The sequence below is a fragment of the Podarcis cretensis genome (assembly GCF_951804945.1).
Source record: "Podarcis cretensis genome assembly, chromosome: 2".
Lineage (NCBI taxonomy): Eukaryota > Metazoa > Chordata > Lepidosauria > Squamata > Lacertidae > Podarcis > Podarcis cretensis.
In genome coordinates this window covers 43403864-43420943 of record NC_137171.1, presented here as the reverse complement: position 1 = coordinate 43420943, position 17080 = coordinate 43403864, and the positions used below count along the sequence as shown (strand labels likewise).

At 43.7% G+C, this 17080-nt stretch overlaps 1 protein-coding gene across 1 annotated transcript in view; it reads right to left on the bottom strand.

Annotated features, from left to right (window-relative positions):
* PKN1 (protein kinase N1) overlaps positions 1–11132 on the bottom strand; it is a 55593-nt gene extending 44461 nt beyond the window's left edge. Inside the window, exon 1 of the mRNA XM_079965968.1 lies at positions 10603–11132. Within this exon, the coding sequence (XP_079822094.1) occupies positions 10603–10623 (21 nt within the window). The 5' untranslated portion in view covers positions 10624–11132. The remainder of the gene's footprint in view (positions 1–10602) is intronic.
* Positions 11133–17080: the final 5948 nt, after the last annotated feature.

Below are 17080 nucleotides of genomic sequence, written 5' to 3'. Positions count from 1 at the left end.
GACACGGTCACACTTAAGTGATCTGTTTTTCCATTTTAGGAAAAATACTGACAACCTCATACTCTGACACAGGTGGGAGTATGCAAAATATGTGACATGGGAATTTATTACTGGTGACTGAAAAAAGTTATTAACACTATGCAGATTTGCCCACACCAACATAAATTTTATACTTGTTCTATTTTCTCCTTTGTTAGACACTGAGGAATCCTTGGACCTGAGGAGGACCTGAGGAGGAGCAACAGATAAACAAAAGGAAAGATAACCAGGGTGCTACACAGATGTATCAGTAGCGGTGCTGAAATCCCACTCCCCCCCAAAAATTCAAGCCACTAGACTCCTAACCAAAGTCTAGTCCTCAAAGCTTTTAAGTGAAGACAGACTATCACTTGACATTTCTTCAGAAGTAGAATGGCAAATAACTATTTTGTTTCCATGAACATTGGCCTTCTGCATTATAGGCCATTATCTCATGCAGATTCCAAGATCCCTCTGTATATAAGCAATGCTAAGCCTGACAATGTGCAGAGGACCTGAAATTCAGGTCCAATCAATTTCTCTATAAAGATGAAAAGAAACTAAGAAATACTTCCACAAGATAAAAGGTCTAAACGCAGCTAAACAAGAACCAAAAGCTGCTTCCTTAAGAAGTGAAATTTCTTGATGGAAATCAGAGCCCACTGCTTAACAAGGAAGGTGACTAATAAGGTCACTTCCTGACTGATTAAAATTGTCTTGAGACATGTCACCTGGCCTGCTTACTGGTTAAAAACAACCACATTCTTCTCTGTCCTGGGCAGCTTTCAGATGTTGTGCAGCACTATCCTATGCATATTTACTTGGAAACAAATCCTATCATCTTCAACGACATTGTCTTCAATGGTGCTCACTCCCCAGAACACTAGATCCCCAACCTTTTCCCCATGGCCTGCCTAAAAAGTGCTGGTGGTTTTGAAAGCTAATTAATTATTTTTCTGCCCATTGTAGAAACTGTAATGTGCTGCGCTAGGTGCTATATTTTACAATTTGCATTATATGGAATGAAACTACAATACAGGGACATACTCTTTAGTCCCACATTCCAGGGGAAAAAATTCCTGAAGGGATCTGGTAAAGGAATAGCAAAGCCAAGTTTATCCTGAACAGCCTGCTTCAGATCATGAACCGCCTGAACAAAAAGACTGAAAATATTCTCATGTGGGACTTGCGAAAAGTTTCATGCAAGTACACAGTAGGAACTGTCGGGACTCACAGCTTCTTAGCATAAGTGCAACTCAGTTGGTCCTTACCAGGAACTCTACCCACACCCTGTGGATGCTGCCATAGAGATGTATAACCTTCAATGAGTCCCTTAAATGCATGGTTTCCTTTACGCTGTACACTTTAGAGGAGCACTTCCAAGCATTCGTTATTTGCATACATTACGTTCAGACTCTTCTGCCCTTGCTTTGAAAAAGAAAATAATCCAGGTTAGTTTTAAAGATCCAGGAGTTAAGTTATGCCTCTGACCAAGTAAATGAAGGACAGGTGGAATTACATGCCTCTTTCCCCCCACTTCACTCCACCATTTCTTATTTGTTTTAAATCTCAGGAATGGTGCATCTGAGTTTCTTTTTAATATCCCCTTCCCAGCTGCTTTCACATCTATGCAGGGAGGGGGGCACTCTTCGTGAAAGACAAACAAATGTTGGGAGGAGGCAGATGCATGTCACTGCCAAATAAAGTTTGGGCCTGGTCACTGCCAAATAAAGTTTGGGCCTGAGATAAAAGGGACATTGTATACTGCACAGCCATGCAGTATTTTAACAGACTCAGAAGGGACCTGAATATTTTGTTTTTCCTCTTCAGGCAGGTAGTAGATGATCTATTGCTGCTGACAATTCAGTTTTTCACTGGTCAGCCTCAACAGTACATACATGTACTGATGTGAGGCGAGAATATTCTCTGCTAGAAAATTCTCCAGAGAATATTCTCCACAAACCGCAAATTCTGTGTCGTCTACACAGCTGCTTTAAATGTACAACACCTCATTAATCAAGAATATTCTTGAGAATATTCTCCAAAAGATTATTCTCAAGAATTTAACATCACTACATGCATGCTTTTCATTCAGCCACCTTTTAAAACTACTTAAAGAGTAGCAAATTTGAGAAAAGTACATGCTTAACCCCAATGGGAGGCACTAGTTAGGGAAATATCCAGAGGCCTTTCAAGTCCCAGGCTTCTAAGTAGTAACCCTAGAAAACAAAGGGAGAAAAACAGCACCAACACTAAGAAAGCTGAATGTGTTTTTTCAATTTAAAAAATTGCAAAGAAATTCAGTTAAATGTGGGCAACTGCTGAGGTAGGTATCTCCTTATTGCATGGTCTTAGAAAAAAAGGAGCACGTCTATCATGTTCCCTGTGGCCTAAAAAGATAAAGGATGCAATCCCGTTCCCACTTACCTGACAGTAAGTCCCAATTATCTCCCTGGGAATTACTTCCAAGTAGATATGTGAAGAATTGCATTGCAAGGGTTACATGTAAGCCAATTTCAAGCGAAATTTAATCATAATGGCTTCCACCCAAAGGACCCTGAAAATGTACAGGCTATTCTGTGCTGTAACAAATAAATCCTAGTACTTCCACAAAATTACAATTTCCAGGGTTCCATGGGAGACAACAATGAAAGCATTTTCAAACTGGTTTAAATGTATAGTATAGAAATATGTGAACTGATTTGTGCAAGGCTTATCCAGGAGCTTTCATCAGAACAGGAGCAGATTGAACACCATTTGCTGGACTTCTGCCAATGTTTGCACCACTAGGGCAGCCCCATTTGGACCTGCTTTTCAGTTTCTCTCTCACACACACAGACACACACCCTGAGAACCATTGTCCCAAGTGTTTTCACACACCTCTTTCCTCCTAAGCCACAACACTGCATATTTTGAAGAAGAAATCTGGGAAAACAAAGGATTATGTAGCCCCACAGAAGAACGTTTCGATTCTCTCCATTATTTCAATCTGAATTATTCACAGATTTTTCTCCCCTTGCTGAATTAATAAGATAGATTCAGTGCCATTCCCAGCAATTACACACACTGGTTCTGCTCAGCCTCCCCAGTGAGAGCTCCAGACAGAGTTCAGCCTCTATCCATGGCAGCAGTCACCACGCAACTGTGACACTAATAAGCACCTAGCAGCCACCACTTCCGAATGCACAACCAGCCATGGAAGGAAAGCAGTAATTTAACTTTCCCTCCAAATCAAGAGGAGGTTTGGCTCCAATAAACCAGACCAAACACATTCTTAGGTTTAGTTCACATGTCAGTCCCCACAGAAGAGAAGGCTTCAAAGGATGCAATAGGTGAGACCCACGTGGCTCTCATAAAGACACTGCGTTCTGGCTGTATTAGTGAATTAATTAGCAACAACACTGGCAAAAGCATAAGCTTGGGAAGAACACAAAACTACTCCTCTGAAGCATACTGTAAATCCACCTGGCTGCCCAGCAGCTGCACTGGATAAGGTACAGCAGCTTAGAGGTCACATTTCCTACTTCTGTTGCAACATGAAGCTTAGGGACATGCTTGAACATTATGTAGCAACATGTACCTGCTGGACAGAGTAGCTTTTCCGTTTCCATCCACACCAGGAGGGACTCAAAAGAAGAGCAGTGCCATTAATGCAATTTGGCTGAGGGTGGAAGAAAAATACATACGCACAGCTTTGTGTAAGTTTATTGATACAACAAACCAAACACGGAGTACACCAAAGAAAGGCCATACGTATGCACCTGACTGCACTTCCATTAAGCAAATGCACTCAAGCTTAGTAGCTCTACCTCTAGGAACATTCTGTACAGCATTGCATTCTGCAACACTGTATGGTTTTTCTAAAGCAATGCTTCTGTGGTCACTCGCAGTACTTTCCTCTCTCCGACATCACAAACAACGCTCCAATATCAACCATCAAACAGTGCCTTTTGTTTTTAGAAGAACTTTTGACTGGGTTTTATAAACAAGGATAATAAACTAGAATGATAATAGATACAAATAAATAGACCAAGTCTTCTCATGTCACTTGTATATGACAAAAACAGCAAGATAAATTTGCAGTAGCGTTTACAACATGTGGTGCATTATTAGATATCAGCGTAGAAGTTCTTGGTTTGTGAATTGGTTCACATGAAAACAATTGTGAAACAGGATAGAAAAGAGTTAACAGATAACATTCAACATCACATAGCTAGCTAGACAGGAGCCCCTGTGGTTGCACTTAGATTTAGTATAAGTAATAGTCCTTTTCCTATTTTATGTTACCAATGAAATAATAAAAAGTGTTGGTATACTGAATAATTTGGAGTGGAATTTGGGAGTGGAGTTCAAAGTGAAGATAATAATTTATGTTTAAATTTAAATTTAGATCATCCAGATAAGATAGGACTGCCAGCAAGTAGTCCCACGCTAGGCAGTCCAAGGCCTTCAGAATGCCAAAGGCCATGACTACTGGGAGGTTGAGAAGGTTGTCTATTTACTATGTATGATTATGTTTTAAAGTTTTCTGATAGGTTCAGTGGTGTTTCGATGGAGGACAAAACCAGCTTGGACTGGGGCTATTAGTTTGTGTAAAAATATCTGAATCCTGTTGACTAGCACTGACATATAACACTGATTAATAAGAGAGATTGGTGGTCTTTAAATAGTTTTGGGATAATGGTACCAAGATTGTAACTTGGGGAGGGATGCTACTCTCATTAGGTCATTAAATAGGCGGACCATATACCGAATGATAATAATGTTTCTTTGAAATGTTTATAAAACTCAGACAGCAAAGGCATCAGGTCCAGGGGCTTTATGCGGTTTCAATTTTTAAAGAACATTGTCAATTTCTTCTAGGGAGATGGGGCTATCTAAGAAGGTTTTCTCATCATGAGTTGGTGAAGGTAAAGGTATGTTTTCCAAGAAATTGTGGGTATCGACAGTGCCTTTTATAATCAAGAGTCCCAAGTATCCTCCTCAAACAAGAATGAGAAGTCTAAGATTCATACAGAAGGTACTCCAATTTAGGGTGTAATCTCTAGCTAAGTTACTCTGATTTATGTCAGTTTTAAAGGAGAGATAATTTACCGTATGTCTGCACATGTATATGACAAAGAGAACACTGATATACCTACACCCAAAGAAACAAAATCGTAGTTGGCTTAGCTATTGTAAATTGGCCTAAAGACACCAGCAGAAGGTACATCTGAGGGAAATTATCCTCCTTCCATTCCCCGCTCATTCTGGTAGCTCATTTGTCAAATGATGTAAATACATATCTATTCAGACTGCAGTTTTAGGGATGAAGAATGTGTGCCTGCACAGGTGTCCGTGTACTTTGAGTCAGGTTTGTCTCTGAAATAAACTGGGGACTTCCTAATGGAGGCACACTGGTACATAAGGCCTCCACACACAATGCTGCCCACTGACGCATGCTTTCCTGTTTTAGCACATATGCTGAAGCTAGAACACCGCAGAGAAGATTGGCATACCCGTGCAGAAGAAGGACATACAAATCCATGCAGTGTTTCATTATATCTGACAGCTGGCATAGCATAGCGGCCAGCAGTGCAAACTGCTCCTGTTCCAACCTTTCCTTAGCCATGAATTCAGCAGATAGGCTGTTCTGCACTGAGTCATAAGTTCTCCCATCCGCTGCTGCAAGCTAAGGATTATTGACAAAGCATGTGAAGAACTTTGAACACTTTTAAAGTACTGTATAAATGCTAAGCATTATGACACTCCCCAGACCCTATTAGATTAGGAATGCAGTCCCTCCCCACCCCCTGCTCTCACAAGAGAGTGAAAAATGAACAGTTAATTCACCCTTTCCCAGGCTCCCAAGGACTCTACATCAAGCTTAAAATTTACATTGCAATCCAAACAATTAGTGTCACACTAACTTTTAAAAAAGGCAACATGGAAACAAGCTTGCATCAAAGATTCCCAGTTTGTTTCTGTAACTAATCTCCTCAACCTGTTCTGATAGGATTTGGGGGAGTTTCAAGGATAGTCAGCACAGCACAGATTCCTGTCTTATTAAATCAACTCGTACTTTTTATCTCCTCCTCCACCCTGACCCTGCCTCTAACATATATAGCACTAGTTCAAGCCCGATATCTTAGAAGTCCCATGTGTATTTAGCCATGTCCCTCACTTCAACTCACATGATGGCCTCAGTCAGCAGAACTTCCTCAAATGGGCAAAATAAGAGAGTGCATAAGCACTTTCAGGCTCAAAATCCTGAAATAGCTTTTGAAGGCTCCCAGCTACTTTCTGGTTTTTGATTTTTACCTCTCTTCTTGAAAAATCAGTCAGTTTCAGTAAGATCAGTTATCATTCTGTTTCTCAGTTTTGCTTCCCAGTTTGTGATATCCTATCCATGTTTCTTAGAAACAAGGCCGTCTGTGTTCAGTGGGGCCATACTCCTAGGTACAAAAGCTGAGGCTGCTGAACAGACTGTTGGGCTGGGATGTTGTTTGGGGGTTGTTGTGACTGGTTCTTTGTATCTTTATTATAGATCCTCTCGTGATTTATGTGGCAATTGTTCAGTTCAGTTGTGGGGTGTGTTGTTGTTTTTTAATGTTTTATTTGTTGTTTATTATTATTATTGTTATGTCGGAGTTATGTATTTTTTCATGTTGTAAGTCACCTTGATCATGGATTGAACTGTGGAAAGGTGTTATACAAATTAAATTATGTAGGTAGGTAGGTAGGTAAAGTACACATGCACTGCAGCCTTAATCCCATGTATGCATAGCAATGTGATCTGGTTATTAAACTATAGCCTGCCATCTCACCAACCAGCCTTCAAGCATCTGAAACACTGAATTCTATAAATAAAATTAAACAATTTCAAACTGTTGCCAAAAAACACAAAAAAACCCTTTAAATCCCCTAAACTTTCATGTTTCACTCTAAGCCTGGGATTTGTTACTGAACAGTACATTATGGAAGACCAAAGAGCTAAGATTTGAATCTGCAGAAGAGCTGACATTTGACCCGGAATTTAAGCAACGTCTTATCCACAATGCTTCACAGTGTGCATAAATATGCTCACAGACGATATAGAAGTCAGGTTTTCTAGCTGAAAGATGTTATACATTATTTTTAGTTGCGAAAGTTAAGATTCATAAGTGAAAATGTATTACATCCAAATCTGTACATCCAAACTGTAGCATGAGTTAAAACTTTTTGAAAAATCACAAATATGGAAGAGACTTCCATCATGTTGTAAAGTGGAAATCTGGGATGCCTTCTACCTTAACTCATTTAAAGGCCGCAGGCAAAACTAGATGTACATATGAACAATTTTCCTGACATGGTATAGTGAAAAGCAATCCAAGGGTACCACAACTGGGAGTGGATGGGAGAGGGGCAGAAAGGGAGAGAGGGTATTTAACTTTCACAGCTGACTCTTTTACCCACAGACTAAAATGTTTAAGCAGCCCCTTCCCCTTTCTAGTCTCCTCCCATTCCCCAACCCCCAGTTACAGCACTTTGAAGCTGCTTTTCATTTTAAGAAGCAGCAACTGTTACATGCATCCAGTTTTGCCATCAACTGAGTATATTCTCACATGTCCTTTTGCACGGGTGCAACATTTTAAGGTACTGAAAATCATCTTATAACAACACTTTTATTGCTGTTTCCCTACCGTTTGTCACCTGCAAGAACTCACTCTGCCCTGTGACCTATTGAAATGTGCTACCTGAGAGAAAGAAATAATAATTGTTTGTTCTTCATTTCAAGCGTCCAAGCTGAACAAAATACAAAATGCAATGTCAGGGCAAAAGCTTAATCTGATCTTTTTATCCCTTTTAGCTCAATGGACTTTGTTGACAGTGCAAGGTAAGGGGGCTGACAGTAATGGATTTTATTATCAGCACTGTATCTTTAATAATTGAAAAGTTGTTAGCTGTACAGTCAAGGAGGAATGGTTTTAGTGCATTGATCTTTTAAGCTGGCAATGATCATTTAAACAAACAAGCAGCAAAATCATATATTGGCCGGAGTCCTCCTTATCTTGCAATTTACTTTAAAGAGAAAGGTTGCAAATGCCTTTATTTCCAAAACAACTTATTGCCAGACAATCTCTGCCAGGGAACAGGGTCTCCAGCCTGCAGTTCCAGAAAGCCCTTCAACATACCAGTCAACAGGTAGCCTAACAGGCAGAGTCCCCTGGAACTCCTTGGCAGGCTCAATTCCATGGATTCAACACAGGATCACAAAGGCCCGAAGGACGCTTGCCTGGCAAGCAGAATTCCCTTTAAGCAAAGTGCTTCCTCCCACAGAGCTCTGCTGCATGCCTCCCTGATTAAAAGTCTCACTTTGGCATTTCTTTATGATTGTAAAACTCTCATCTGAAGAGGGCTCCCATGGGCACACAGACAGAAACAATAAATCCAAACAGACAAGTGAGGTAACAGGGAAAGAAGGCCAACAACCACAAAATGTGAGAGTGTGATACATGTAAAGGTTCTTGGACACAACCTAGTTAGCACAGGCTAAGAATCAATGGCCCATCTAGTCTAGAATCCTGTTCTCACAGTGGCCAACAATATGCCTGTCAGAAACCCGCAAGCAAGACCTGAGCATAAGAGCCCTGAGACTGTGCCCCCCCCCCTCCATGGGAGTTTCCAGCACCTGGTATTCAGAAGCATTATTGCAGCAGTTCTCAACCTGCGGGTCCCCAGATGTTGTTGGACGACAACTCCCATCATCCCTGAGCTCTGGCCTTGCTAGCTAGGGGTGAAGGGAGTTGTAGTTCAACAACATCTGGGGACCCACAGGTTGAGAAAGGCTGCAGTATTGCGTCCGACCATGAAGGCAGAACCAAACCATGATAGGTAACAGCCACTGATAGTTTTCTCTTCAACGCACGTGTTCAATCCTTTTTAAAAGCCATCCAAGTTGGTGGCCTTCACTAAATCTTATGGGAGAGAATTCCATAGTTTAATAATGTGCTGCACGAAAAAGTATTTTCTGTTATCTGTTCTGAATCTTCCAACATTCAGCTCCACTGGATGGCCATAAGTTCTAGTGTTAGGACAGAGGGAGAAAAACTTTTCCCTAACCACTTTCTGCACAATAGGCATAATTGCATAAACTTCTATCATGTGACCTTTTCTCCAAACTAATAAGTCCCAAACATTACAACCTTTCCTAATAGGACAGGCATTCCATCCCCTTTATCATTTTGGTTCCCCTTTTTTGAACCATTTTCCCAACTCTAAAATATCTTTTTTGAGGCAACCAGAATTGTACACAGCATTCCAAATGTGGCCAAAGCACAGATTTCTATAATGACATTGGGACACCTGCAGGTTTATTTTCCATTCCTTTCCCTAATGATCCCTAACATGAAATTTGCCTTTTTCATAGCTGCCGCACGTCGGGTGCACATGTACAATGAACTACAATACAACCCCAACATCTTGTTCCTGGTTAGTCACCATCAATACATACCACATGAGCATATTTGTGAAATTAAGGATTTGTTTGTTTGTTTTGCTCTGACATGTATTGCTTTACACTTACTTACACTGAACTGCATTTGCCATATTACTGCCTATTCTTTTTGTTTTGGAAAGGTCATTTTGGAGCTCTTCATAATCTCTTTTTGTTATGACAACGCTGAATGATTTACTACCACCAGCAAACTTGGCCACCTCACTGCCAAGTTTAAACAACTTCTGAAAGACCTGGAAGGGTCCAAGATTTCTAGAATGACCTGGAAGAAAGGTCTTTTTGAAGGTTCACAACTAGGAGGCAATCCCTTTCACCACATTGGGATCACCAGCAAGAAGGGGCCATGGCTCCCAATTTTGAAGGCAGGCTCATAAGAGGGACTAGGTTAAATAAATGGAAAGAGACAAACACACCCACTGCACCCAAGAAATAAAGCCTATCTAACCCAGTGGTTTACACATCGGGCATTTGAGAGACTTAAATTGATGAGTGACAGGATGCAGAAGAAGAGCACATTAAAGTCCTGGATTGGTTTCCTCACCCACACCGAAAAGATGAAAAGATGAATTATTATTTAAATGTTTAGTAGTACTTCATGCGCAAGAGCTTCGCTGTCGGTGGCCAACACCACGTGATCATGAAGTATCCCAAGTTATTACTTTCTTTTTTAAAAAAACAGATGAGAGAGATACGGCGACTTGCCCAAGTCCACCCTACAAGCTGGTGGCTAACCAGGAATCAGAAACCGGCTCTGTCGAGGTTCAAACCCATCCGACCCATATCTAGGAAGCATGGCTCATCTGTCCCCACTCCGCCGCCCCGCTTTGGTTAGCCAAACCAGCGCCGGGATCCGGCCTCGGGAGCAAAGGCTGCAGCTGCGACTCTCGCCACCATCTGGACCGCGGGGGGGGGGGAGAGAGAAGCGAGCAGGAGGGGGGGGAGCTCGCGCAGCCCCTCCTCAGCTGCACTCCCGAGGCGCGCAGAGACCGGCGGCTCTCTCTCTCTCTCTCTTTCCCCCCAGCATCCCAACCACCGAATCCTCCTCAGGCTGCGCGCCACCCCGCGCAGGAAAAGCGAGGACTCGGGTGGGGGTTTGTTTCCCTTTTTACCTGAAGCGACTCGTTGGCCATCTTCCCGCCAAGCCCCGGCTGGCTTCCTCCCCGCCTTCTCGCTGCTGCTGCTGCTGCTGCTGCTCCTGGGGCAGCCTCTGCTGCTCCCCAGGGCTGCCCTTACAACAGCAGCAGCAGAAGAAGCAGCAAGAGCCGTCGTCGATCCGCCATCCTCTGGTTGGTGGGGCGTGAGTGGAGGGAGCCGTCGAGCCCCGAAAGGGGGCGGCCCAACCGCCCAGGAACAGACGAGCGGACGAAAAGGAAGGAGGAGTTGAGGGCTTTTCCCCCTCTCTCCTGCAGGCAGCTAGCCTTGCAGCGGCCGATACTGCCGCGCGCGCCACTTTTTTGCCCGCCGAACGTTCTGTCCGCGCGCCGGCCTCCTTTTTGTTTTATTTTTTTGCCGCTCTTTATTGTTGTTGCAGCGTCGGCTCCGCTGGCTCGCTGGCTCTCTCCCTCCCGGTGCTCAACTGGCCGGGTTGCTGGTCACGTGAGCTGGGGGGGTTGAGTTGGGGTGTGTGTGAGAGAGAGAGAGAGGAGGAGACGGAGACATCGCTGCAGCCGCCGCCGCCGCAAGCTCCAGGGGAGGGGGGGGAGGAGGCAGCTGCTGCTTCCAACCCTCCCTAGGTTTCCCCCTTTCCGGAGCAGATTAAAAGATTAGCAACAAAGGCCGGGTTGGGGGATCGGGGGGGGTGGGAGGGCCAGCTCCCCTCCGCCGCCCCGCCTGGCTTCCAGAAGCCAGAACAGCGCCGGGTTTGTTGCAGCCGGGAGGAAGGACATGGAGAAGGCTCGTTTGGACGCTGCCATTATTAGAGAGGCCGCTCTGGCTTTCATTCAGAAGCCCCTCCCTCCGCCCGTCCCCTCGTTCAAGCGGCTGCTCTTCTTGCCCAGCAAGCGCTGCCTGTTCTCGCCTCGTCGCTTTCTCCCCACTCCCACCTCCATTACACTTCACAACTTCTGCGGTGTGCTTGTAGAATTCGTATTGTTGCCATACACGGGCCACGAGAGGGTCGCCCGGGTCTTGGTGCAGATCCTGATGTTCTGGTTATCGTGTCTACTCGTGGGCTTAAAAGGGGGTGGGGAGAGAAATGTCGTCTGGAGTGGACGAGAGGTGACTATGTGTCCTACTTTATTGGGGGTGGCAATAGAAGTCCAGAGTCTACTTAGAGGGCTGTCCCATTCAAATATGACATGATCTAAGACTCGCAGGCACATTTGGTAACACAAGCTCCCCACTACCGTGCGTGCATTTCTGTTTCGGTTATAGCAATTTTCTAAGTTTGCATCTATGCATATAAAATACGGTATGCAAATTTTATGCAGTTCTGTGTCATCTGTTTCCAGTAGTACATTTCCTCTTTTGGCAATGCATACCTGAACAATCCAAATGTACATTTGAAGTTACTGGAAAATGAGTCTGAAGGCAGTTCAGGCAGGGCTTGAATAACGGAGAAGGGGCAGACTTCCTGAAATGTATAAGCCCTACAGCCACCTGACTCCTCCCAGTTTTAGCTGAGTCATGCTGGGAGAAGATTTCTAAAAACAAAAACAGAACAGTGAAAAAAAAAACACAGTAAAAACAAAAAACAGGGGTAGCTGTTTTGAGTCCATCAGAAGAGGTTAAGGGGCACACCTCTCTGCCCTTCCTGTAATTCAATATGGTTAATACATCTTGTTTTCAGCATTGGCCTGTGATAACAAGAACAGTCTTATGACTAATCACACCTGCTTGACCATCATTCTGTGGCTTAGTTCCAGCCCTATGTGGCAAGATCCCACTGTCCCCTCAAGCAGTCTCTCTGCACTCCAAAACAAGGGAAATTACCGGTATAGTGAAGGAAAGAGAAGCTACGTTAATGGGGAAGTTTGTTTTGTCTATTTTTTACTCCCATGTAAGCACTCGCAGAGTTGCAATGCAGCTGTTAGCCGTCACAGGACCCGGCACAAGTTTCTCCTGCAGCAGTGATCATACACATGGAACTACAAGTTCCCTCTTGGAAGACAACAAAGGTGGAGGTAATTAAACTCAGTGCAACAACATCCCTATTACAGAAATAAACATTCATTTAGAGAGGGACGATCTGCAAGGAAAAATAAGACCAGAATTGCTATTTTAAAAGGTAACATGTAATTTCAATCTCAAATGCAAGCTTAGTCTACAGTTAACGTTTTATTGGTAAGATTGCTAGTAAGAAATGTAACATTTAACACCTTACAAATTGCGCAAGACTCAAGTTTAGAATTCTGCTCCTCCCTCACACAACCTGCTACAGCAGGTTGGTTTTGAGCCCTAAACCCAGTGTCTTGTACAAAGCACACATTTTCTTCCCCAGTGATGATTCTTACTTTCTGCACAAGCCCAATGGGGAAAACTACAAAATGTACATCCTTCACACAGGGTCATTTCTCTTCAGGGAGCTATCAGTGAAACAGACTGAGATTCCAAACAGTCTTTATTACCAAGGGGGAGTGTGTGTGTGTTATTAATTCAACATCAGAGTACAGCACTGATCTGCTAAGTACTGAGGGAAATCCATCTGCTCAGTGGTAGAGCCTTTGCTCTGCAAGCAGAAGGTCCTAGGTTCATTCCCTGGCATCTCCAGGTAGGATTGGGAACGTCCCCTAAGTTAGATGGGCCAATGGCTTGATTCAGTGTAAGGCAGTTTCCTATGTACCTTGGCTGTTTGATTCCTGCATACTGTTCCAAGACAAGACTGAGTTAGATTGCAAAACAATGTGATGTGTTTGGGCATACCTAACCCTGCACAGGACCAGCCTGTTGTTAAAGGTAAAGGACCCCCCCCAACAGTTAAGTCCAGTCACAGTTGACTCTGGGGTTGCGGCGCTCATCTCGCTTTACAGGCTGAGGGAGCCGGCATTTGTCTGCAGACAGTTTTTCCGGGTCATGGGGCCAGCATGACTAAGCCGCTTCTGAAACCAGAGCAGCACACGGAAACGCCGTTTACCTTTCCGCCGGAGCAGTACCTATTAATCTACTTGCACTTTTTGGCCTGCTTTCGAACTGCTAGGTTGGCAGGAGCTGGGACCAAGCAATGGGAGCTCACCCTGTTGCAGGGATTTGAACCGCCAACCTTCTGATTGGCAAGCCCAACAGGCTCAGTGGTTTAGACCACAGTGTTGGGATACTGCCAGGGAGACAAAGGCCATCATGACCCCACGTCGATTCCGGACGATCCATCGATCTCCCGTAGACACGCAGTATCATTCAATTAGCGGCACGAGCTCCAGAAATAGCTTCCCACATTCCAGAGCTGATGCACGCTCTATCAGCAGAATTCACACAGCGAAAGATGCACGCAGGAGAGCATTATTTACAACTTTATTCAGCGTTGGTCAGAACAAAGAAAACATGACTGCCTGCGTTGATGTCTCAGGCACACACAGAAAACAAAAGCATAGACACAACAGAAACATCCTGTGAACAGGAAATACGCAGACTCTGTGACTCACAAAGCCTGCTCCCTTTTAAGGTGGAACGGGAATATCCTAACACGCAGCACCACCCATGTCCCTGTTGTTACAATACACCTGTTGATACAATACACATATAAGGCTCGGTCTGGGAATGGGTGGGCACTTATGAGGAAGACGGAACAGTGTAGAACTGAAACCTTTTTGTCTCAAGCACAAAACACGAAGTGTCAGGCAGTGAACTTAACTCTGCTGACCTGCACTATTTGCCACCAACAGTCCAATCTGGCAACTGGTTCACCAGAAATGTGATCCTTTGCTGCACACAATAGTCATGCGACTTCAGTCTTTGGATGAGTCACACTGGCCTCATTCCATTTTGCTTCAGAGCAGTATCCTTCAGTACAGCTATTCTACAGTAAATGGTTTGAAACACATAGTATGATTTCCCCAAACTACGGTAATTTAAAAACAAAAACACAACACAGAATGAACTATGCAGTCAGGAGAAACAGGATCCAGACATGTGCACTCCTCAATACTGGACTGGCCTTCAAACACAACTTAATCTCAGATTTGATTTGATTTATTACAATAACTTATATCCCACCTTACCGCATTTCCATATGCTCCATTCCAGGGGTAGGGAATTGGATCCAGCTAGAGGAACAGACCCAGAAGCACCCAGCCCTCTGTGGGCAATTTTGATGGGCGGACAAGGCTATCCATTTGTCAGGAACCTGGTGTGTCAAGTGATTTTAACTTCAGTCCATGGCAGCAAAGGAAGACTCCTGTTCTTCCTTTGCTGCAGCTTGAACCTTCCTGGGACTCATGCCATCAATGACATCAGGTGCGGGGAAGGTGGGTGTGGCTTGGCAGGTCCAATTAGGCCCATGGGCTGGAGGTGCTTTAAGCTGCTCACAACCAAGCAACAAAGAGTAATACAGCATAAAACAGTATGCCAGGGGTTAGAATGGATGGCCCTCAAGGTCTCTTTCACCTCCACAGTTCTAATTAAAGTGATGGTTTGATTGTGGACTAACAAGCAGAGGCTTAATTCAGACAATGGTCAACAGAAGAGTTGGTCCTGGCTTGGAAATTTGACCTGTATCAGCTGGGGCTATACTCCCCTTAGGATCAGGTGGGTTGTTTGAGAGTGTTCCTGGACCCAGCCTTGTTCCTAGAATTCCAGATGGCAGCTGTGGCCAGGAATGTCTTTGCGCAGTCTTGGCTTGTGGACCAGTTATGCCCTTTCCTACACCATGTAGATCCAGTCTTGCCCTACATCCAGATTTCATTCCTGGAACATGTTCTATGTCACCCTTGAAAAGTGTTCAGAAACTCGTACCAGGTGTAAAATGCAGCTGACAGAGTGGTTTCTGACAGTCCTTGCTTTTCAGAACACATTGCACCAGTTCTTTTTCATCTGTGCTGGCTCCCATTTAATTTCCTAGTACAATTCAATAGTGCGGGTTATTTTCTATAAAATCCTTAATAGCTTATAACCTTGTCATCTGAATGACCACCTCCTCCCATGTGAAACTGTTCAGACATTGCATTCAACATACAATGCCTTGCTCCATGTTTCACCACATGTTCAGTATTTAGGGTGCATAAAAGAGGTAAGAAGGGGCTTGTGGTACAAAACAACTGCAAGGTTAAAGATCTGCAGCCCCTTGAGATGGAGGACAGTACTTCACATATTTCTGAAAGGAAAGATTCCCCACCTTTCTATCTGTAAAGAAAGAAAAGCAGAGGGGTTGCTATCCATCTTTCCTAGTCAGAGGTACGGAAAGATTAAAGGGGATACCATATATCCAGCTTCTGAAAATATCTAGTTTATCAGAGACTGCAGATCTGATTTTATTTTATTTATTTATTTATTTATTCATGATATGGCTACTGCTACCATTTCAAAACTATTGAGGTTAAAAGCCCCACACAGGGGAGCAAAGAACAACTAGAATATTAGCCTACCTTCAGAATAAAAATAGCTTTGTTCAAAGTGTCCCTAGGCAAATATCCATTTTTGAAAGCAATTTGTCTCATTTTACCCTTGAAGAGCAGCCCTGATAAAAGGCAACAGTCTGCCAAGGACAGTTTCTTATTTGGAACTACTACTGCAGATGTTTGAGTAGTCTTCCTTTTTTAAATGCACTTTAAAAGCTTCTGCATACTCATATATGTACAAGATATCTGTGTGCAGCAATCAGTGGCCCATTGCTTGTTCTAATCAGGAATCATCTGGGCAGAAGCTAATGTCATGCAGGCTGGCATCTTTGTAAGTCAACCCAATAAGCCCCAGCCCAAATGCTTAGCTCTGGATTTCATCAGTGTACGAGAGACATACAAATCTATGCCTTCACACAATGCCTTATAAGTTACTTAAAACATGATAAACACCAGAAGTGGTCATAATCAAGCCCTCTTCCAACCAAATAAAATCAGGCACAGGGAGAATTGCAGGATACCCACCCAGCCAACATCATAACATTCTATTCCAAAGCCACTTCTGCAATTACCCCTGAAGCTGCATATACTGTAACCATCACATGAAACAATAAAAGGACACCACTGATATTATTTGATCACATAAAGACAGTAGGCCAGATTCAACTAAGCGGTCTCCCTAGCAGAAACCTATCCAAGGACTTCAGCCAGCACAATGGGGCTTCCCCACCCCGCCCCTCCCAAATTGGCTGGTGTAGTTCAGGGGACCCCCATAACAGCATGTGGAGAGGGGAGATTGTTCCATCAAGCAAACAGAAATCTCCTAAGCACTACATTACATTCCTCCCAATAGTCATAGTTACTATTCCAGTGAAAACAAGCTGCTGGTGTAATAGTAAATTTAGAACTTCAGGAGCGCAGAGGTGGCTGAAGTATTGTTGGTTAGGAAGTCAAGGGTTAGCATCACCTTCCTTCACCTGCACTCCTGAGCTGCCAAAAAAGTTTTCACTGCGCAAGCTTCTCTGTTTTTGTTGAAGGTATGCAAGACGTTTTCCTTCTTTCCATATCTATGGTTAACAAAGAGATACATTTCCCTCAG